General features: G+C 69.2%; 1 protein-coding gene across 1 annotated transcript; it reads left to right on the forward strand.

Annotated features, from left to right (window-relative positions):
* The first annotated feature begins 118 nt into the window (after nt 1-118).
* On the forward strand, nt 119-22,964 carry CELSR2 (cadherin EGF LAG seven-pass G-type receptor 2). Its single transcript, XM_032203170.1, is given in 37 exon segments — nt 119-2,945; nt 4,717-5,361; nt 6,287-6,509; nt 6,982-7,097; nt 7,650-7,738; nt 8,534-8,691; nt 8,771-8,934; nt 9,426-9,551; nt 9,634-9,800; nt 10,511-10,696; nt 10,816-10,929; nt 11,292-11,466; nt 12,071-12,212; nt 12,840-12,960; nt 13,046-13,229; nt 13,305-13,406; nt 13,651-13,745; nt 13,839-14,048; nt 14,613-14,796; nt 15,424-15,567; nt 15,846-16,092; nt 16,393-16,560; nt 16,874-17,000; nt 17,512-17,712; nt 18,224-18,398; nt 19,014-19,126; nt 19,203-19,279; nt 19,751-19,877; nt 20,340-20,462; nt 20,532-20,653; nt 20,726-20,814; nt 20,908-21,057; nt 21,140-21,310; nt 21,390-21,491; nt 21,493-21,518; nt 21,520-21,638; nt 22,464-22,964. Coding segments are annotated over 37 exon segments (8,331 nt in total). The 3' UTR covers nt 22,486-22,964.
* The last annotated feature ends 33 nt before the right edge of the window (nt 22,965-22,997 follow it).

Raw genomic sequence — 22,997 nt, forward strand, 5'->3', positions numbered from 1 at the left:
TGCCGGAGACCATGGAGGCGCCGGCAGCACCGAGCGCACCGCGTGCACCAGCGGCACCGCGAGTCCCGGGGCCACCGCGACTGCAGGGGCCGCCACGAGCCCTGGGGCCACCAGCACCATGCGGGTCCCCGCGGGTGCGGGGCGCTCCCGCCAGCGCCGCAGCCCCAACACGGCGCCGCAGTTCCAGCCCTCCAGCTACCAGGCGTCGGTGGCGGAGAACCGGCCGGCGGGGACGGCGGTGGCGCGGCTGACGGCGGTGGACCCTGACGCGGGCGAGGCAGGGCAGCTGCACTACGCCATGGCCGCGCTCTTTGACAGCCGCTCCGACGCCCTGTTCACCATGGACCCCGTCACCGGTGCCGTCACCACGGCCGCCCCACTGGACCGCGAGAGCAAGAGCACCCATGTATTCCGGGTGACGGCGGTGGACCACGGGGTGCCGCGGCGCAGTGCCATGGCCACGCTGACGGTGACAGTGAGCGATGCCAATGACCACGACCCAGCGTTCGAGCAGCCCGAGTACCGTGAGAGTGTGCGGGAGAACCTGGAGGTGGGCTACGAGGTGCTGACAGTGCGGGCTACCGATGGCGATGCCGGCCCCAACGCCAATGTCCTCTACCGCCTCCTCAACGCCGGCGGTGCCAACGAGGTCTTCGAGATTGATCCCCGCTCGGGCGTCATCCGCACCCGCGGCCCCGTGGACCGCGAGGCCGTGGAGGCATTCGAGCTGCTGGTGGAGGCCACGGACCAGGGCCAGGAGCCAGGGCCCCGCAGTGCCACGGCCACTGTGCGCATTGTGGTGGAGGATGACAATGACAACGCACCACAGTTCAGTGAGAAGCGTTACATCGCACAGGTACCCGAGGACGTGGCGCCCAACTCAGCTGTGCTGCGGGTGACGGCCACCGACCGTGACAAGGGCAGCAATGCCCTGGTGCACTACAGCATCGTCAGTGGCAACACCCGCGGCCACTTCTACATCGACGCGCAGACAGGTGCACTGGACGTGGTCAGCCCTCTGGACTACGAGGCCAGCAAGGAGTACACGCTGCGCATCCGCGCACAGGACGGTGGCCGCCCGCCCCTCTCCAACATCAGCGGCTTGGTCACCGTGCAGGTGCTGGATGTCAACGACAACGCGCCCATCTTTGTCAGCACGCCCTTCCAGGCCACCGTGCTGGAGAACGTGCCTGTAGGCTACTCCGTCATCCACGTGCAAGCCATTGACGCTGACTCGGGTGACAACGCCCGCCTGGTCTACACCCTCCTTGAGACCAGCGCCGGCTTCCCCTTTGCCATCAACAACAGCACGGGGTGGATCGTGGTGGCCTCTGAGCTGGACCGGGAGGCAGTGGATTTCTACAGCTTTGGGGTGGAGGCGCAGGACCAGGGCAGCCCGCCCATGGCGTCCTCGGCCAGCGTCAGTGTCACCATCCTGGACGTCAATGACAACAGCCCCGAGTTCACGCAGCGGGAGTACGGTGCCCGCCTGAACGAGGACGCGGCAGTGGGCACCAGCGTGCTCACCGTCTCCGCTGTCGACCGTGACGCCAACAGCGTCATCACCTACCAGATCTCCAGCGGCAACACCCGCAACCGCTTCTCCATCACCAGCCAGAGCGGCGGCGGGCTCATCTCGCTCGCCCTGCCCCTGGACTACAAGCTGGAGCGGCAGTACCTGCTCACCATCGCCGCCTCCGATGGCACCCGCCAGGACACAGCCCAGGTGGTCGTCAATGTCACTGATGCCAACACCCACCGGCCTGTCTTCCAGAGCTCCCACTACACTGTCAACGTCAACGAGGACCGGCCGGTGGGCACCACAGTGGTGGTCATCAGCGCCACGGATGAGGACACGGGCGAGAACGCCCGCATCACCTACCTGATGGAGGACAGCATCCCCCAGTTCCGCATCGCCCCCGACACGGGGGCTGTCACCACCCAGATGGAGCTGGACTATGAGGACCAGGTGTCCTACACCCTGGCCATCACGGCCCGTGACAACGGCATCCCGCAGAAGTCCGACACCACCTACCTGGAGATCCTGGTGAGCGATGTCAACGACAACGCACCCCAGTTCCTCCGCGACTCCTACCAGGGCTCCATCTACGAGGATGTGCCCGCATTCACCAGCGTCCTCCAGGTCTCAGCCACTGATCGCGACTCGGGCCTCAACGGCAGGGTCTTCTACACCTTCCAGGGCGGTGACGATGGCGACGGCGACTTCATCATCGAGTCCACCTCAGGCATCGTCCGTACGTTGCGCCGCCTGGACCGGGAGAACGTGCCTCTCTATGCCCTGCGGGCGTACGCTGTCGACAAGGGCGTGCCGGCCAGGCGGACACCAGTGGAGATCCAGGTGACGGTGCTGGACGTCAACGACAACCCGCCCGTCTTCGAGCAGGATGAGTTCGACATCTTCGTGGAGGAGAACAGCCCCATCGGGCTGGTGGTGGCCCGCATCACGGCCACCGACCCCGACGAGGGCACCAACGCCCAGATCATGTACCAGATCGTGGAGGGCAACATCCCCGAGGTCTTCCAGCTGGACATCTTCTCCGGCGAGCTCACCGCCCTGGCCGACCTGGACTATGAGGCCAAGGCGGAGTATGTCATCGTGGTGCAGGCCACTTCGGCCCCGCTGGTGAGCCGCGCCACCGTCCACGTGCGCCTGCGGGACACCAATGACAACAGCCCCCAGCTGAGGAACTTCGAGATCGTCTTCAACAACTACATCACCAACCGCTCGGGCAGCTTCCCCGGCGGCATCATCGGCCGCATCCCGGCCCGCGACCCCGACGTCTCTGACAGCCTGACCTACGCCTTCGAGCAGGGCAATGAGCTCAACCTGGTGCTGCTGGACCCCCGCACCGGGGACCTGCGCCTCAGCCCGGCCCTGGACAACAACCGCCCGCTGGAGGCCGTCATGAGGGTCTCCGTCTCCGGTAAGAACCCCTGGGGGGAAACCTGGGGAGAGGAGGGGGTGGTCTGGGGGGGGTTCCACCAGAGTTTGGGGCTGGGGAAGCCCCCGTAGGTGCTCCCTGCTGCCTCAGGGAGGTTTTGGGGTGCCCCCTCCAGATCTGGAGACATCCTGGGGACCTTTTGTCTGCCCTCCCCCAGCCCAGGGGTCCCGGCAGGAGGCAGCTGGGGTCCCCAGCACCCCCTTTGCCTTCCCCACCACCAGCCTCAGTCCTGGGGGGCCTGAGAGGGACCCAATACTGCAGAGCATGGATTTTTTTTTTTGCGGGGGGAGTCCACAACCCTGTTGCATGGGTTTGGGAACCCTGGGACCCTGTGCATGTGTTTGGGGGGTCCTGGCACTTCAGTGTGGGTTTGGGGGGGGCAGCACCCAATGTCTGGGGCCCAGGGTAGAATGGGAGGGTGCTCTAGGGGGGTGGGGGGGCCAACTTGGAGGGGGGGAGGGGAGTGGCTCCGGTGCCACCCTGGGGACTGGGAGGGAAACTGAGTCACAGACACCTTGTGGGGCCAGGCCCCTCCCGCCCCAGTGGCTCCATGTTGGGGGGGGGAGGTCCTGGGCCTGCATGTCCCCCCCCCAGGGCCTCTGCCTTGTGTGGGAGTGACAGCGGGGGGACAGGGACCCCCATGGGGCTGTGACCAGGGAGCTTTGGGGGTCTGGGCTCAGCTGACACAGTGGGAACCACACGTGGGGGGGGGGGGCACAGCCACCACGTCTCACTGTGCTGGGGGAAACCGTGGCACGGGGGGGGGCTTACTGGGGTTCTCAGTTCTCGGCCATGGGGAATCTGGGGGCAGGGAACAGGGTGAGGGTGCTTGGCTCCCCCTCCCCAAATCCTCTCCCCCCCAGCCCTTCCCTGCCTCAGTTTCTCACTTAGCCCCTTCTGAGGGCACGTGGGGGCCTTCACTCATGGGGGGGGGCAGCTTGGGTACAGAGCTCCCCCTCCCACTTCTCTCCCCAGCCCTAGCGGGTTGGGGGGACAGCCCCAGCCCCCCATAGCACGCTGCCTGGTGCCACAATGCCCCCTGCCCCAGCCCCGCGTCCCCCAGCCACCCATCTGCTGCTCCTGCTCCAGCTACACAAAGGGGTGGGGAGGGGGTCGCTGGGAGCCCCCCTGTGCCCCCCCCTGCACAGGGGCTGGGGAACAAAGGGTCCGGCCATAGCTGGGCCCCCGCTGCCACCGCCATGGCAACGCCCCCTCCACCCCCCGGCCACCAGCCACTGCCATGGGGCCACCGTCTGTCACCATTCCCTGAGCCCACGGCCCCCTGTCCAGTGCCACTTGCAGTCCCCACGTCCCCGAGCTGTCCCCTGGCTGCGTCCATCCGTCCATCTGCTGGTGCTCTGCCCATCCTCCATCTGTCCGTCTGTCCCTCCGCCACCCCAGCAAGGAGGAGGAGGTGGAGGAGGCACCGCAGGCACTGACCCCAGGGTGGGACCAGTTGGGTTGGTGCCCCACGGCCATCCCCATCAGGTGCCACTGTGGAGGGCACAAGGGGTGGCTGGTCACCCCATGACCAGGCCCAATGGGTGCCACCGCAGTGACCACCACAAGTCAGGTGTTTGCCCCATGGCCGCCCCTGCTGGGTGCCACCGTGGCTACCACAAGGAGGTGGGTGGTCAACTCATGACCATTCCCTTTGGGTGCCACTGTGGTGAACACCAGCGGTTGGGTGGTCGCCCCACGGCCATCCTGCTGGGTGCCACCGCGGTGACCGCAGCCATTGTCCTGCCCGCAGATGGGGTCCACAGCGCCACGGCGCAGTGCACGCTGCGGGTGACGGTGATCACGGACGAGATGCTGAGCAACAGCATCACGCTGCGGCTGGCCGACATGTCCCAGGAGCGCTTCCTCTCGCCCCTGCTCAGCCTCTTCCTGGAGGGGGTGGCGGCGGTGCTGGCGGCCCCCCGCCACCGCGTCGTGCTCTTCAACATCCAGACGGACACGGACGTGGGGGCCGCCCGCATCCTCAACGTCAGCCTCTCGGTGCGGCTGCCGGCCTCGGCGCGCGGCGCCCGCTTCTTCTCCTCGGAGGAGCTGCAGGAGCGGCTGTACCTCAACCGCTCGCTGCTGGCCGCCATCTCGGCGCAGCGCGTGCTGCCCTTCGACGACAACATCTGCCTGCGCGAGCCCTGCGAGAACTACATGCGCTGCGTCTCCGTCCTCAAGTTCGACAGCTCGGCGCCCTTCCTGGCCTCCGACACCGTCCTGTTCCGCCCCATCCACCCCGTCACCGGCCTGCGCTGCCGCTGCCCGCCCGGCTTCACCGGCGACTACTGCGAGACCGAGGTGGACCTCTGCTTCTCCAGCCCCTGCGGCAGCAACGGGCGCTGCCGGAGCCGTGAGGGCGGCTACACCTGCGAGTGCCACGAGGACTTCACCGGTGAGCACTCGGCGCTGTCCCTGGGCTTCCTCGCGGTGCCCGTCCCTGCCTTGCTTCCCCCCGAGTCCTCCTCATCCTGCTCCCTGCAGCCCTCCGGCCTCCGTCCCTTCTGCTGCTGCCCCACTGCCACCCGGCCCCGTCCTCCCTCGTCAGCCCTGCGCTCCCGTCCCTTCTTCCCTGCCGCTCCTCCATGCGCCATGCCCGTCCCCTCGTGGTGCGCCCCTCCAGCCCTCGCAGCACCCATCCCCGTCAGCCCTCCCTTGTCCAGCCCCCAGCCTCCCTCCGTCCATCCTCTGTCCCCATCCTCCCCTTTGTCTCCCACCGTCGCCTTCCTCCTTTCGTGCACCTCTGCCCCCCCTCCCTCCTTCCAGCCCCCCAGCCCCAATCCCCCTACCCCCTGAGCCCCCCCCCGCCCTCCAGGTCCCTCTGCGCACCGCCCCCCCCCATTGTCCTCTCCTTGTCCCCTCCTCCCTGTCCCCTCTGTCCCTCCATCCCAGTGCGGTCCCTGCAGGATGTCAGGGCGGAGGGAGACGTCTGGGGTGACACCGTGGGGACACCCTGGGGACACTCCAGGGACAGGCTGCCACCACCACGTGGCCATCTGCCCCCCCCCCCCAGTGTGTGGCTCTGCTGGGGGGACGCCACAATCACGGGGTCACCCTGGGAGCGGTGGCACTGGGGACCCCCAGGCACCCCCAGCCCCCTGGGGGGGGCAGCCAGCTGGAGGAGGGGGCTGGGGGGGGGGGGGGCTTTGTCTCGGTTGCCGTGGCGATGGGAGCTGGTTGCCACGGTGATGGAGCTGGGGATAAAGAGGCTTTGGAGATGCAATGGGGGGGGTGGGAGGTGGGGAGGGGACCCCCAGGGCTTGGGGGGGGGACGACGACCCCGGTGCCGGGGGGGCCGGTGCCAAGGTGCCCTCGTGCAGGGGAGCACTGCGAGCTGAGCGCCCGCCGTGGCCGCTGCGTGCCGGGGGTCTGCCGCAACGGGGGCACCTGCGTCAACCTGCTGGTGGGGGGCTTCCGCTGCGAGTGCCCCCCCGGGCACTACGAGAAGCCTTTCTGTGCCATGAGCACCCGCAGCTTCCCCCCCCGCTCCTTCGTCACCTTCCGCGGCCTCCGCCAGCGCTTCCACTTCACCCTCGCCCTGACGTGAGCCCACGGGGGGGAGGAGATGCCATGGGGAGGCCACGGGCAGGGGGCTGTGAGGCAGGGAGGTGGGCACCCCGTGTGCATGGGGTGGGGGCAGTGGGGTGTGGGGTGGCGGGAACCCCATGGGTGTCACTGGGGGCAGGGGGGCAGGGGGTATAGGTAGGAAAAATGGGGCAGGGGCAGGGGGGTGCCCAGGAGGCATGGGGGGGTAACGGGGCATGGGGGGGGAGTGACCCATGGACGTGGGGTTGGGCAGTGGGGCGTGGGGTGGTGGGCGCCCTACTGGGGACTGTGGAGGCCCCGTGGACATGGGGGCTCCCAGATGGCATGGGGGGGGGGGGCAGCGGGGCAGGGAGTGGCAGCGCATCCCGGTGGGCACCTGGGGTGTGGGGCACGCCGGGGAGATGTGGGGCGATGGGGCAGGGCCCCGAGCGCTCTGGGAACAGGACACAGCCCCTGTCCCTGGGCACAGGTTCGCCACCAAGGAGCGGGACGCGCTGCTGCTCTACAACGGGCGCTTCAACGAGAAGCACGACTTCGTGGCGCTGGAGATCGTCCGCGAGCAGATCCAGCTCACCTTCTCGGCAGGTACGGCCCCGCCGCTCCCCAGCACGGCATCCGCGGCATTTCCTCCTGGCACCGCACCACGGCACCGGCACCGCGTCCCTGGCACCGTGTCCGCATCCCTGGCACCGCATCCCATGCTTTGCATTCCTGGCACCACATCCCGTGCATCACATCACCGTTGTTGCATCCCTGGCACTACCTGGCCCTGGATCCCCAGCTCTGCATCCCATACAGAGCCATGTCCCATGCATCACATCCCTGGCACTGCATCCCTGGCACCACATGGCACTGCAGCCGTGGCACTGCAGCCCATACATTTCATCCACGTCCCTGGCACTGCGTCCTGTGCATTGCATCCCTGGTGTAGCACCTGAATCCCATGCGTCCACATCCCTGGCACTGCATCCACATCCCTGGCACTGCGTCCCTTGCATTGCACCTGCTTCCCATGCACCCATCCCTGGCGCTGCCCTGTGGCACTGTCCCCCTGCTGTCACCCCCTGACCCCCCCCTGTGCCCCCTCGCTGCCCCCGGGCCGTGCCCACAGCCCGACATGCCGCGTGGTGCCCGCAGGTGAGACCACGACCACGGTGTCCCCGTTCGTGCCAGGCGGTGTCAGCGATGGGCAGTGGCACCGGGTGCAGCTGCACTACTACAACAAGGTGGGGGCGCGGGGGGGCCGCCAGGCTGCCACAGCTGGGGGGGGGACAGGGGGACGGGGCTGCATGGGGTGGCGTGGGGGGATGGACAGAGGGACGGGAAGGTGGGGGCTGATGGGGGGCATGGAGGGGAGCAGGGGGGTGGAGGTGGAGGAAGAGGGTGGAGGGGTGCAGGGATGTGGGCTTGGGGATGAGGAACAGGATGGAGGGGATTGGGGTGGGAATTGGGGTGGATAAAGATTGGGATGGAGGGGAGAAGAGGGAGTTTGGGGGTGGGTAAAGGGGGGGTGGAGGAGGGTGAGGGGCTGAGGATGGAGGAAGAGGATGGAGAAGAGCGGGGAGGTTGTGGGATTTGGGAGGGGAGGAGGAGGATGGAGGGGAGTGGGGTGGGGGCTTGGGTGGATGAGGGAAAGGGTGAAGGGGAGTGGGGCACCGGGGATGGAGGAAGAGGATGGAGGGGAGAAGGGATGTGGGTTTGGGGTGGAGGAAGAGGACGGAGGGGAATAGGGATATGGGTTTGGGGACAGAGGAAGAGGATGGAGGGTAGTAAAGAAGTGGGTTTGGGGATGGAGGAAGATGATGGAGGGGAGAAGGGATGTGGGTTCGGGGATGGAGGAAGAGGACAGAGGGGAGCGGGGATGTGGGTTTGGAGACGGAGGAAGATGATGGAGGGGACCAGGGATGTGGGTTCGGGGATGGAGGGAAGAAGGGCTGGGGCCCAGCTGGGAGGATGATGGGGGGATGAAGGCCAGCGGGGAGGGGGCAGCACTGGCACCATGGCTCATCCCGTGCCCCCAGCCCGTGCTGGGGAAGTCAGGGCTGCCCCAGGGCCCGTCGGAGCAGAAGGTGGCCGTGGTGGCGGTGGACGACTGTGACACAGGCATGGCCCTCAAGTTCGGCCCCATGCTGGGCAACTACTCGTGCGCGGCGCAGGGCACCCAGTCCGGCTCCAAGAAGTAAGGCCGGGGGCCGGGGGGGTGAAGGTGCAAGTTGGGGGTGCCCCCCGGGCCCCCGCGGGTGACGCTGGTGCTGCAGGTCGCTGGATCTGACGGGGCCGCTGCTGCTGGGCGGCGTGCCCACCCTGCCCGAGAGCTTCCCCATCCGCAGCCGCCACTTCGTGGGCTGCATGCGGCACCTGCACATCGACGAGCGCCCGGTCGACCTGGCTGCCTTCATCGCCAACAACGGCACCGTGCCAGGTGGGGGGGCTGCCGGGGCTGGGGGGGGGGCTGGGGAAATGCCCAGAGCTCCCCGTGCCCCCTCGGCGTGGGGACGTGGGGCTGAGGGTGGCAGGAGCAGAGGGCTGGAGGGGGCCGTGCGCCCCGGGCATGGGGGTGTGGGGATAGGGACGGGGGGTGCTGAGGCAGGGGGGATCAGGGCACATGGGGCTGGGCGGTGCTCAGGGCTCTCTGCAGCCCCAGGCCATGGGGGTGTGGGACTGGGGCATGTGGGGTTAGGGGGGTGCCTTGCTCTGGGTCTGGATGGGGGCTGGGCAGGGGCACCGTGCAGGGAGCATTGGGGCAGAGGGTGGCCAGGGATCACCGTGCCACGGGGCACTTGGTGTGCCTGGGGATGGTGGGTCAGGGGGCTGCAGTCTGTAGGGCTGGGCGGGGGGCACAGTGCCGGGATCGCCCGCCACTCGGGGGGCACCAGCCCCGCACCACCCCGTCCCCCCCCTGCCCTCCCGCAGGCTGCCCCGCCAAGAAGACGGTGTGTGACGCCGGCACGTGCCACAACGGGGGCACCTGCGTGCACGAGTGGGACAGCTTCAGCTGCCAGTGCCCCCTGGGCTTCGGGGGCAAGACGTGCCAGGAAGGTAACGGGGGGCTGGGGCCAAGGGGGGGGGCATGGGGCGGCTGGGGGGCGGTGGGCGCACACGTTGCTCTGTGCCCCCGCAGAGATGGCGAGTCCCCAGCGGTTCCTGGGCAGCAGCCTGGTGGCCTGGAGCGGGCTGGCGCTGCCCCTGACGCTGCCCTGGCACCTGGGGCTGATGTTCCGCACCCGGCAGCCCCGCGGGTTGCTGCTGCGCGCCTCCGCCGGGCCCACGGCCACCCTCACCCTGCAGGTGTGCCGGGGGCAAGGGGAGGCACGGGGCAGAGAGTGTATGGGCCTGGGGAGCCATGGGCATGGGCGTTACTGGTACAGGGGTTATGGGTACAGGGGTACTGCCCTGGGGTGGGGGGCTGTGGGCACAGGGTCTGTGGGTGCAGGGGTTACGGGCATGGGAGGTGCCGCCCTGGGGTCTGTAGGCATACGGGGTGCTGCCCTGGCTCTATGGGCATGGGAATGTTGCTCTGGGGGGGCTGTGGGAATGCGGGGGTGGGCACGTGCATGGGGGAGGGATTGCTCTGGGTCATATTGCTCTGGGGGCAGTGTGGGGTGGGGTTAAGGTTATCCTTAGGGTTAGGAGCTACTGCCCTTGGCAGGGGGTTGCTGCGGGGTCTGTTGTCCAGGGGGTGTTGCCCTTGGGGGGGGCATTGCTGGGGGGTCAGTGCTGGGGGGGGATATTGTCCTGGGGGAGTTACTGCCCTTGGTGGGGGACGATGCTGGGGGCCATTGTCCTTATGGGGGGATTGCCCCTGGGAGCAGGGGGCTACCCCAGGGGGATTGCCCTGGAGGGGGGATTACCTGGGGGGGGATTTGTGCAGGGGGCATCGCCCTGGGGGCCATCACCTATCAAGGAGGGTGCTGGAACCATGGGGGGTGGGGGGGGGAAGGTTTCCATGGGGGCAGTGCTGAGGAGGACCAGGGGGGCACTGACACCTCTGCCCGCAGCTGAGCGAGGGGCAGGCGGAGGCGGGCGTGTGGCAGGGGGGCTCCCGCCTGGCCTGGCTGCGGCTGCCCCACGCCAGGGTCAACGACGGCGCCTGGCACCACCTCCAGCTGGAGCTGCGGGGGGCCCCCGGCCGCGCCCCCCCGGCCACCCTCCTCCTCCTCGCCCTGGACTACGGCCGCCACCAGGTGATGGGGACGCGGGGGCGCTGGGGCAGGGCGCAGGGTGGGGACCCCCCCGGGGCAGGGACCCCCCGGTACCCGCGGTGCCTTGGGGCTGGGCGCACTCAGAGCCCCTGTCCCCGCAGGCGGTGGCCGACGTGGCCGGGGGGCTGCAGGGGCTGCGGCTGCGGACGCTGAGCGTGGGGGGGCTGGCAGGGGACAGCGGCCAGGTGGAGCAGGGCTTCCGCGGCTGCCTGCAGGTACGTGGGGACATGGGACGTTGGTTGGCAAGTGGGCGGGGGGCAGGGGCATGGGGACGTGGCGCAGGGGAGGGGGACATGGGCACGGTGCTGTGGGACATGGGTATGGGCATGGGGCTGTGGGGCTGTGGGGCTGTGGGCACAGAGCATGGTGTAGGTCATGGGGACATGGGAAGGGGGACACAGTGCCTGTGGGTTTAAGGGGTGGGGGCATGGGGCTTATGGGCATGGGGACAGGGACACAGGCTGCGGGGCCATGGGGACATTTGGGCACAGCGACACAACCTGGGGCACTGGGCAAAGGGACTGGGGCTGGGGGGCCCGGGGGGGCCCAGGCGCGGCGGTGACGGGCGGTGCCGCAGGGCGTGCGCGTGGGCGAGACGGCGGCCAGCGCGGTGGCACTGGCGGTGGCACCGGCGGCGCGGGTGAACGTGGAGGGGGGCTGCGCCCTGCCCGACCCCTGCGACTCGGGGCCGTGCCCCCCCCACAGCTACTGCAGCGACGACTGGGACAGCTTCTCCTGCAGCTGCCACCCGGGTGAGACCCCCCGAGGCCACTGTCCCCTCCCAGCGCTGTCACCTCCCCAGGCACTGCCTCCCCTGGCGCTGCCACCCGCAGTGCTGTCACCTCCCCAAGCAAAGCCACCTGCTGGGCGCTACCATCCTTAGTGTGGCCACCCCCAAGCACAGTCCCCAAGGCACTGTCACTCCCTGTCACTTCTGCCTTTGGCACTGCCACCTGCAAGGCACAGACCTCAAGGCGCTGCCACCTTCCCTGGTCACTGCCACCCTTGTCACTGTCCCCATTGTCACTGTCACCTTCCCTGCTAACTGCCACCATCCTTTCACTGTCCCCGTGGCCACTGCCAACTTTCCTGGGCACTGCCACCCCCTCTCGCTGTCCCTGGGCACTGCCCACCCATCACTGTCCCCACATGGCCACTGCCACCCTCCCTGAGCACTGCCACATTCCTGTTGGTGTCCCCATGCACTGCCACCCAGGGCACCGCTACCCCCTCACAGCCACTCTTACCCATCCCTAACCAAGGGACAGGGGACTCTGGGGACACCAGCTGGGGACTCTGCCTTGGCTGCCCAGTGCATGTCCCCAACTGTGCCTGTCCTCGTGCCCGGTGCCGCAGGCTACTTTGGTGACAGCTGCATCAGCGCCTGCGCCCTCGACCCCTGCGAGCACCGGGGTGCCTGCGTGCGCAGAGCCGGTGCCACCCACGGCTACGTCTGCGAGTGTCCCCAGGGCTACTTCGGGCCATACTGCGAGCACAAGTGAGTGGCGGGGAGGGACAGGGCACACGCGAGTGTGACGGGCACCCAGATGGGCGCCTGTCACACTCGTGCGTGCCCCATCCCTCTTGCTGGGTAGGGGTGGGTGTGCAAGGACATGCTGGGGACATGAGGGGCACAGTGGCCTTGCAAAGGGTCACGGTGGCCATGTAAGTGGCAGGGTGGGGACAGGAGGGGCACGGTGGCCATGCAAGGGACATGGTGGCTGGGCAGGTGGCAGGATGGGCATGGAAGGGGATGGTGGCCATGCAAGGACCATGGTGGCCCTGCACATGACAGAGTGTGCATGAGAGGGGCATGCTGCGGTGTAAGGGTCAGTGGGCACAGCAGGAGCACAAAGGCCATGCAAGAGCCACGGTGGCCATCATGTCCACACCATGTCCTGTGTAGGACCACCATGGCTCTTGGGGGAGATTCAAAGGGTAAGGTGGCCACACAAGTGGCAGGGTGGGTGTGAGGAAGGCACAGTGGCTGTGCAAAGAGCCCAGTGGCCATGCACAATACGTGTGCCATGCCGTGCTGCTGTGCCATGCCATGCTGTGCCACACCGTGCTGTGCTGTGCTGTGCCATGCCATGCTGTGCCATGCCGTGCCGTGCTGCCCACGTAGGGTGGACCAGCCGTGCCCACGGGGGTGGTGGGGCCACCCCACCTGCGGCCCCTGCAGCTGTGACGTCGCCAAGGGTTTCGACCCCGACTGCAACAAGACAACGGGCGAGTGTCGCTGCAAGGTGAGCACCCATGCCCCCTGCCTGGCCCCGCGCCCCCCTGCCTGCTGCGGCCCCACCGAGCCCCCTTGTGTCCCCCCATCCCCAGGAGAACCACTACCGGCCGGCGGGCAGCGACGCCTGCCTGCTGTGCGACTGCTACCCCACCGGCTCCCTGTCCCGCCTCTGCGATGCCACCAGCGGGCAGTGCCCCTGCAAGGCCGGCGTCATCGGGCGCCACTGTGACCGCTGCGACAACCCCTTCGCCGAGGTGACGGCCAGCGGCTGCGAAGGTGGGTGCTGGCAGCTGGGTGCCACCGTCCCCAGCAGTGCCCAGCCCTGATGCCCGGCCCTTTTGGCTTTTGCAGTCAACTACGACAGCTGTCCCCGTGCCATTGAGGCCAGCATTTGGTGGCCACGGACACGCTTCGGGCTGCCTGCTGCTGCCCCATGCCCCAAGGGCTCCATCGGTAAGGGGGGGACATGGGGACAGGGCTGCCTGTCCTCACTCTGTGCCCCCACAGGGACAGGGCTGCCCAGTGCCACCCCGTGCCCAGAGTGCTCCATGGGAGTGGGGGGGAACATGGGGACAGAGCTGCCCGCTGCCATCCCATGCCCTGATGCCAACCTGTGCCCAAAGGTCCCCATGGGTACAGGGGACATGGGGATGTGCCGGTGTCCCTGTGGTGTCCCCGCTGACCACATTCCCTGCAGGCACGGCAGTGCGTCACTGCGATGAGCACAAGGGCTGGCTGCCCCCCAACCTCTTCAACTGCACCTCGCTGGCCTTCGCTGCCCTCAAGGGCTTCGTAAGTGTCCCCGACCGGGGCTGGGAGAGGGTGGGGGGGACAGGGAGCGGGGCAGGGGGTGGCAGCGGGGTCTGAGGACGGTGATGCCGGCAGGCGGAGCGGCTGGTGCGCAATGAGTCGGTGCTGGACACGGCGCAGTCTCAGCGGGTGGCCCTGCAGCTGCACAACGCCACGCGCCACACGGCCGCCTACTTCGGCAGCGACGTGCGCCTGGCGTACCGGCTGGCCGCCCGCCTGCTGCAGCACGAGAGCGCCCAGCGCGGCTTCCGGCTGGCTGCCACGCAGGACGTCCACTTCACCGAGGTACGGGGGGGACCCCGCTGTGCCCCCGGTCCTGGGGAGGTGGGCTGGGATGGGGGAGGACAGGGCACACACTTGGGTCCCCTCACCAGAGAGGGGTGCGCAGTGGGACCAGCCGGGTGGCAGATGCACTGGGACCAGCTGGCAGCACCAGGGCACCTCCTCCTTGCCCTGCTCCCCAGGGGACAAGGAGCAGGGCTGGGGCCCAGAGGTCAGGGTGATGGGCTCCCGTTAGAACGCAGGGTGGGGGTTGCAGGGGTTGAGTGTGCTGGGGACCAGCCGTTAGTGCTGGGTGCCCGCATGGTGCCCCAATCCTAAGGAGGAGCTGAGCCCTGCGCGTGGTGAACTTGGTGCCCCCAAGGGAAAACCGAGGTGCCGGGGTGATGGGCACCCCCCTAACTCAGGATGGGGGGCACAGCAAGCCTGGCAGTGCCAGGCCCCCCACCACAGAGCCTTGCAGCGCAGCGAAGCAGAGGGGGAGGGAAAACCCATGCCCAGACGCTGGGGTGATGGGCACCGCGGCCGCGGGCACCACGAGGCGCTGTCCCAGCCCTGCCCATCCCCCAGAACCTGCTGCGGGTGGGCAGCGCCCTGCTGGACGCCAGCAACAAGCGGCACTGGGAGCTGATCCAGCAGACGGAGGGAGGCACAGCCTGGCTGCTGAAGCACTTTGAGGACTACGCCAGCGCCCTGGCACAGAACATGCGCCAAACCTACCTCAGCCCCTTCACCATCGTCACCCCCAACATCGGTGAGGGCACGGGGATGGGAACAGGGAGGGGTGTGTGCCCGCAGGTGGGTGGGTGCTGGTGGGGGGGGGGTGCCCAGCGACATGTGCACACCTGGGACATGGGCACGTGTGTGCCCAGGGCTGTGGGTCCGGGGACACTTGTGCCTCTGGGGACATGGGCATGTGTGTGCCCTGGGGCTGTTAACCCCTGTGTGCCCAGGGATGGGGACATGTGAGCACCCAGGGACACGCCTGTGCCCCGGGACATGGCCACGCGCACACCTGTGGACATGATCATTGTGTTCCTGTTACGTGTGCCCAGGGGGCTTGTGTGTGCCTGGGGACACCTGCAGAGCTAGGGACATAGATGTGTGCACACCTGGGGGTGTGAGCATCATGTATCCCCACCATGTGTGCCCAGGGGACACGTGTGTGCTCCCAGGACCGTGGGCACTTTGTGTGCGTGTGCTTGCACCAGTGATGCTGCCATACATGCCCAAGGCCATACGTGTGCGTTTACCTGCTGGGGATGCGGCCCCACACATGCCCAGGGGACACGTAACATAGCGGGGTTCTGCCCACATGGGCACTGGGTGCCAGGGGCTGCGGGTGCCGGTGCGGGGCTGGCGGTGACGCCCGGTGCCGCAGTGGTGTCGGTGGTGCGGCTGGACAAGGGCAGCTTCGCGGGTGCCCGGCTGCCACGCTACGAGGCGCTGCGGGGGGAGAAGCCCCCTGACCTGGAGACCACCGTCATCCTGCCCGAGAGCGTCTTCCGGCCCCCCGAGGGCAGGCGTGAGTCCTGGGCGGTGTTGGGAACGGGGGGGGTGGCACAGGTTGGGGGGGACACCCCACAGCCATGGGGTGGGCAGGGCCATGGGGGACCCCTGCACATCTGTGGGGATGGGGGGGACCCCAGTGTGGCCAAGGGACTGGCAGGGTTGGGGGTCCCTGATATGGGGCTGGCAGGGCTGGGGACCCCACTGTGGCCAAGGGACTGGCAAGGTTGAGGGTCTTCAGTATAGGGCTGCCAGGGCGCCAGGCTCCCACCATCCCCTGCCCACCCACCCCAGACCACCCCACGGGGCACGGGAAACCACTGCCGAGCCCGGGAGGGCAGGAGGAGGAGGACGAGGAGGAGGAGGAGGAGGATGAAGAGGCTGCAGAGGAGGAGGAGGAGGAGGAGGAGGTGACCTTGGTGACCCGGCACAAGCGGCACCCGGAGCTGAGCGAGGGCCAGGCCATTGCCAGCGTCATCATCTACCGCACCCTAGCCGGGCTCCTGCCTGAGCAGTACGACACCGACAAGCGCAGCCTCAGGTGCCATGGCCGTGGGGCCCTGGGGTCCACTAAGGGCACTGAGAGGGGTCTGGGACACGGGGAGCACAGGGGTAGGGGGAGTGCTGTGGGGTGCCCAAGCATTGGTGCACAGGGTGTCCATAGGGTGCTAGGGCAAGGGAGGGAGCTGGGGGTGCTGGGACACGGGGCAGCCCCCAAGGGACACACACAGGGGGCCTGAGTGTCCCCAGGGAGGGGCTGGACAGGGCTGCCTGCGGCTGCTGCACGGACATGTGGGGTTGTGGGGTGGGTACCCGTGGCCCTGACCGCACTGTGCCCCAGGGTGCCCAAGCGGCCCATCATCAACACCCCGGTGGTGAGCATCAGCGTGCACGCGGCGGCAGGGCGGGCGCCACGGGCGCTGGAGAAGCCGATCACGCTGCAGTTCCGCCTGCTGGAGACCCAGGAGCGCTCCAAGCCCATCTGCGTCTTCTGGAACCACTCGCTGCTGTGAGCGGGGGACAGGGAGGGGGTGGCCTGGCTCCCCCGGGGGGGAGGTGGCACGGGGACACGGGGCCGGGATGGGGACACGGGGTGGGCACTGCGGGGAGGGGTCGGCGCTGTCCGTGGGGTGACGGGAGGGTGGCGAGGGGACAGAGCTGCGGGGTGGCTGCCCTGAGCCTGGGGACACGAGTGGGTGGCAGGGGCACGGCGAGGGGGGCAGCCCCAGCACGGGGTGTCCCCGGGGGTGTCCCCGGGGGTGTCCCCAGCACGGGCCGTCCCCCCCCGCCCCGTGCCGGGCCCCACGCTGCCGGGCACGCAGGGCGGGCGGCGCGGGCGGCTGGTCGGCGCGGGGCTGCGAGGTGGTGTTCCGGAACCAGAGCCACGTCAGCTGCCAGTGCAACCACATGACGAGCTTCGCCGTGCTCATGGACATCTCCCGCAGAGAGGTGCGGGCCGGGGGGCGGGGCTTTGGCAAGGGGGAGGGGCCGGGAGGAGTGGGCGGGGCTTGAGGGGTGGGTGGGGCCACGTGGCTGGGGGCGCTGGGTTGGGGTCAGAAGGCGGGGCTGAGCAGGGGGAGGGGCTGGGGCCCAGAAGTGGGCGTGGCCCAAAAACGGGTGGGGCTCCCACAGGGGCGGGGCCAGTTGTGGGCGTGGCTTCCCAAAGGGGCAGGGTCCGGAAGTGGGCGGGGCTTCACAGGTGGGGCGTGGCCCAAAAGTGGGTGGAGCTCTCATTGGGGCGGGGCCACTTGTGGGCGTGGCTTCACATAGGGGCAGGGCCTTGCGATGGGTGGGGCCCGGAAATGGGCGGGGCTTTATATAGGGGATGGGGCCCAGAGATGGGGCGGGGCGGTGGGGGGCGGAGCTCCTGACTGGGTGGGGGCGTGGCTCGGCATGGGTGTGTCTCGGGGCGTGTCCGGGGGGCGTGTCCTGAACCCACCCCACCCCCCCGGTGCGGCAGAACGGGGAGATCCTGCCGCTGGCGGCGCTGACCTACGCCTCGCTGGGGGTGGCGCTGGCGGGGCTGCTGCTGGCCGTGCTGGTGCTGGGCGCCCTGCGGGGGCTGCGCTCCAACCGCCACAGCATCCGGCGGCACGGCGCCACCGCCCTGCTGCTGGCACAGCTCGTCTTCATGCTGGGCATCAACCAGGCCGACCTGCCGGTGCGGGGCGGGGCTAAGAGGGGGCGGGGCTAAGAGGGGGCGGGGCTAAGAGGGTGGGTCCATCTGGGGGCAGGGCCACGTGGGCCTGGGCTGTGGGGGAGGGATGGGGGCGGGGCTAAGCAGTGGGCGGGGAGGTGGGGGCGGGGCTGCAGGTGGCACTGGTGGGGAATGGCATGGTGGGGGCGGGGCTTAAGAGGGTGGGGTCCATCGGGGGCGGGGCCATGGGCCTGGGGAGCCTGGGAAGGGATTATGGGATAGGTGGGGCTAACCGGGGGTGTGGCCAATGAAGGGGCGGGGTTAACCAATGGGTGTGGTCAACGAAGGGGCGGGGCTAGCTGATGGGCGGGGCCTACGAGGGGTAGGGCTAACTAGGCTTAGAACTGCAGTGGGCGGGGCTCCGTGGTGGGTGTGGCTCAAGGGGCGTGGCTTATGGGGGGTGTGGGTGCGGTGGGCGGGGCTCCAGGAGGCCCCCCCGGGGTGCACCGTCGGTGACGCTGTGTGCGCGGCGCAGCTGGCCTGCACGGTGGTGGCCATCCTGCTGCAGTTCCTGCACCTGAGCGCCGTGGGCTGGGCGCTGCTGGAGGCGCTGCACCTCTACCGGCGCCGCAGCGAGCCCCGGCACGTCGACCGCGGGCCCATGCGCTTCTACCACGTGCTGGGCTGGGGGCTGCCCGCGTTCATCACCGGTGAGGGCCCCGCCCCCCGTGCATGGCCCCGCCCCCTTGCCCACCTGCCCCAATCGGCTGACAGGGTGTGGTCCTGGTTCCGTGCTGATGGCTGGCCAGGCCCCACCCCCAGCGTTCTGGCCACGCCCCTAAGATCCTCGCCCCTCCCCCAGGGCCTTAGCCCCGCCCCAATGCTGTAGCCCCTTCCACAAGGGCCTGAGAGCTCTTAGCTCCACCCCTGAAAGCATGGCCCCGCCCCCAGGCAACACAGCCCCACCCCCAAGTGCATGGCCCCGCCCCCAGCGCCTTCCATCTCAAAGATCCAGCCCCACCCACAACGACCTCGGCCCCACCCACATGGCTTTAGCCCCGCCCCTTTAGTGCATGGCCCCGCCCCTTCTGACACACCCCAGCCCCGAGAGCACCGCCACCCTGCAGCATGGCCCCGCCCCACTTGCATAAGCCCCGCCCCCACGTGCTTAAGCCCCGCCCCCAGGAGCACAGCCACCTTCCTACCCCTTACCCTTTCCCCTGCCCCGCCCCTGTCCGCGGAGGCCCCGCCCTCCCGGTGAGGCCCCGCCCCCCTGCGGAGGCCCCGCCCCCTCGGAGGCCCCGCCCCAACACGTGTCTGCGCAGGGCTGGCGGTGGGGCTGGACCCCGAGGGCTACGGCAACCCCGACTTCTGCTGGCTCTCCATCCACGACAGCCTGGTCTGGAGCCTGGCGGGGCCCAGCGCCTGCGCCGTGGCGGTGCGTAGGGGACCCGGGGCACCCTGGGGACCTGCAGGGGCCCCGCTCACCGCCCCGCTCGCCCCCTGCCCCACAGGTCGGCGTCTTCTTCCTCGTGCTGGCGGCCAGGGCCTCCTGCGCCGCCCCCCAGGGCTTCGAGAAGAAGGGCACGGGGTGAGTGGGGGCACGGGGCGATGGGCACCCGTGGGTGCCAGGGGTGTGGGAAGGGCAGGGAGCACCCATGGGTGGTAGGGGCGCAGAAAGGGTAGCACCCACTGGTGCCAGGAGCACACGGAGGGCACAGGGTGGCATGGGTGCCAGGAAGGAGTGGGGCACCCATGGGTGGCAGGAACACAGAAAGGCATTGGGGGCACCCATGGGTGTCAGGGGCACGGGAAGGTATTCAAAGATACCCAAAGGACATGAAGGACAGGGAGCACCCATGGGTGGCATGGACATAGAGAGCACAGAGCACCCGTGGGTGCTGGGGCACACAAAGGACGGGGCTGCCCACAGGTGGCAGCAGCACGGGGTGCCCATGGGCAGCCCCACACCGTGTCCCCGCAGCAGGGGGTCCCGGGGGGTCCTGCCCCACGCGGGTGCCTGCCCCATGGCATGGGGGGCGCTGACACAGGGCCCCCCCAGCTCCGGGCTGCAGACGGCGCTGGTGGTGCTGGTGCTGCCCAGCCTGGCCTGGCTGCTGGCCCTGCTCGCCGTCAACAGCGACGCCATCCTCTTCCACTACCTCTTCGCCATCTCCAACTGCCTCCAGGTACCCCAGCCCCCCCGTGCCCCCACCCCACGCACAGCACTGCCCGCTGTGCCCCGAGATCTCTGCACCGCCCCGCTCCAGCTCCTCTCCCTCTGCAGCTGACGGGGGAACCCATGGGGGCACAGGGGTGGGTGAGGGGAGGGGGAGCACCCGACGTGGGGGGGCCTTCACCTGCTTTGGAGAGCTAATGGGGGGGCACCAAATGGGTATGGGGAGCCCCTCACCTCCTTGGGGTGCCACTGGGGGGCACCCAGTCATCACCAGTTGTACCTCACCCACCTGCAGTATCAGCAGGGTCACCCAATGGCTATGGGAGGACCCTCACTCACTTTGGGGTGCCAATGGGGGGCTGGGGGGCACCTGAAGGGGGCCCCTTGCCCATCCGGTTGCCGATGGCCCGCAGCTGTGCCGGCAGGGGCTCCCTCCATGGCCCCCACCCACAACCCCCCCTCTCTGCCCCAGGGCCCCCTCATCTTCCTCTTCTGCGTGGTGCTGAGCAGGGAGGTGCGGCAGAGCCTGCGCTCCAGCTGCGCCCGTGCCCGTGGCCCCGACCCTGCGCTGGCCACCAAGTCCACGCTGACCACCGTGAGTAGGGAGGGGGGACACAAGGGGTGGGGGTGCCACCACAGCCACCACGTCCCCATCCCCTTGCAGGCATACAGCTGCGACACCACCTACGTGGCCGGCCGGCTCTACCAGGCGCCCTTCGGGGACTCCACGGGCTCCCTGCACAGCGTGGCCAAGAGCCAGCACAGCTACATCCCCTTTGTGTGCAGGTACGGGGCGGGGGGGGCCGTGCCGGGGACACGCACATACCTTGGGACGCCCCTGTCACCGCTGTCTTGCAGGGAGGACGCGGGGCTGAGCGGCGGCCGCGTGCAGCCGGCGCTGGCCGAGCCGGGTGGGCTCCTCCTGGACGCCGCGGAGCAGCAGCAGGGTCGGTGCGCCGAGCTCGTCCCTCCTCAGCCCACGGGCAGCACGGGGTGGGGGCACCCGTTGACTTCTGTGTGTGTGTGTCCCCAACTCACAGAGCATGACACCGATTCTGACAGCGACCTGTCGCTGGAGGATGACCCCAGCGGCTCCTACGGCTCCACGCACTCCTCCGACAGCGAGGACGAGGCCGCCGGTGCCGGCTGGGACGCGCTGCTGCGCCCCGAGCAGCCGCCCGCGCCCACGGGTAAATCCCACAACGGGGGCCCCGGGGGGGTAACAGGTCCAGGGGGTGCACCTTGGCTCAGCTCCCCCGTCCCCACCCGCAGGTGACAGCCCGGTGGCCCCAGCGCGGCCGTACTGGCCCGGGGAGTTTGTGACAACAGCCAGCGAGAGCGATGGGCACGGGGGCTCGGAGACGCTGCGGGTGGAAACGGCGGTGGGGGGCGAGGTGCCCCCTAGGCCCCCCCCACTGCTGCCGCTGCCTCATCCCCACAAAGGTACAGGGCAGCAGCACCCATGGGTGCCGGGGAGGCGTGCCCTGGGGCGGCACTCCCGGTGACGGCCGCGTCCCCGCAGGCATCCTGAAGAAGAAGAGCTTGCCCCCCATCAGCGAGCGCAGCAGCGCCCTGCGCCCCGGGCAGCCCGTGCCCCCCCCGCCGCCCCCCCGCCGGCACCGCCGCCTCCTCGGGCAGCGAGGGCAGCCGTGGGGGGGGGCCCTGGGGCGCCCCGGCCCCGCCAGAGTCTGCAGGAGCAGCTCAGTGGCGCAGCGCCCATCGCCATGAGCATCCGGGCAGGCACCGTGGACGAGGACTCCTCCGGCTCCGAGTGAGTGCTGGGCGCAGGCGGGGTGCCCCCCGGGTGCTGGGGTGCCCACCGGGTGCCAGCACAGTGCCATGGTTCCCGTTGGGTGCCCGTTGGGTGCAAGGGTGGCCACTGGGTGCCAGTAGAGTGCCAGGGTTCCCCTCGGGTGCCGCGCGGGTGCAAGGGTGTCTCGGGTGCCCGTTGGGTGCAGGAGGGCCAGCTGGGTGCAGGGGTGCCCATCGGGTGCCAATGAAGTGCCATGGGGCCTGCTGTGTGCCTGTTGGGTGCTTGTTGGGTGCAGGGGTGGCCACTGGGTGCCAGGGCTTCCCCTGGGCCCCACTGGCTGCCAGTTGGGTGCCCACTGGGTGCTCATCCCCTGTGAGGGTGCCCAGCAGGTGCCAGGTACCCCCTGGGTGCACGCTGCATGGCACTGGGTGCCCACTGGGTGTGAGGGTGCTCAGTGGGTGCCGCACTGTCCCTTGGGTGCCTAGGGGCTTTTTGGGTGTCCATGAAGTGGGGGCACCTGCACTGGCCCCGGTCTTGGTGCCGGCTCTGTCCCCGCGGGTGGCAGCGGGGGGCAGCTCGCACTAACCCTGCTCTTCTCTCTTCCCCACCCCCCGCCCAGATTTCTGTTTTTTAATTTTCTCCATTAACATGTGGGGGCTGGAAGGGGGGAGCGGGGGTGCTCCTGCACCCCCCACCCCCCGCCACCCTCTCCATCCCTTGTCTGTCGGGGCGAGCGCCGGGTGCTGCGGGCACAGTGGGCACCCCTGCTCCCGGCCCCCCCGTGATCATGCATCTGTCTGTCTCGTTTTTATCCCCCCCCCCTCGTGCCCACCCCCCCGGCAGGAGCGACGAGACCTCCATCTAACGGGGACCCGGCGGGCACCACCCCTGCTCCAGGGACACCAGGGGGGTGGCACTGGGAGGGGGGGGGGCATGGAGATGCACCCCCCATTGCACTTTGGACCCTGCCCCACGCCTGGCAGGGCTTTGCCCTCACACACGCCCCGGGGGGCCATGGGGCAGCTCTGCCGGCATGGGGTGCCCCCCCCCGGTGCCATGGGGCACCCCCGGGAATTGTCCACGGCACTGATGCCCAATGGAGTTTTATTTAAAAAATACATGAAAAATACAAAAAAAAAAAAAAGGACATACGGGGGCCCCTCACCGTGCCAACCCCCCCCAGGAGGGGAGTGGGGGGGGCACATGGCCGGGGGGTGCAGTCACCCCCTCCTCGGCTGTGCTGGGGCACATGGGGGGCAGGTCGGCGGGGGTGGAGGTGTTTTGCCACCCCCCCCCAGGGACGAGGCTCAGGCAGTGTCACCAGGGTGGGGGTGGCACCGGGTGCTGGACGCTGGGGGGGGTGAGGGACCCCTGGGT

Source organism: Aythya fuligula, chromosome 25 (assembly GCF_009819795.1).
Source record: "Aythya fuligula isolate bAytFul2 chromosome 25, bAytFul2.pri, whole genome shotgun sequence".
NCBI lineage: Eukaryota > Metazoa > Chordata > Aves > Anseriformes > Anatidae > Aythya > Aythya fuligula.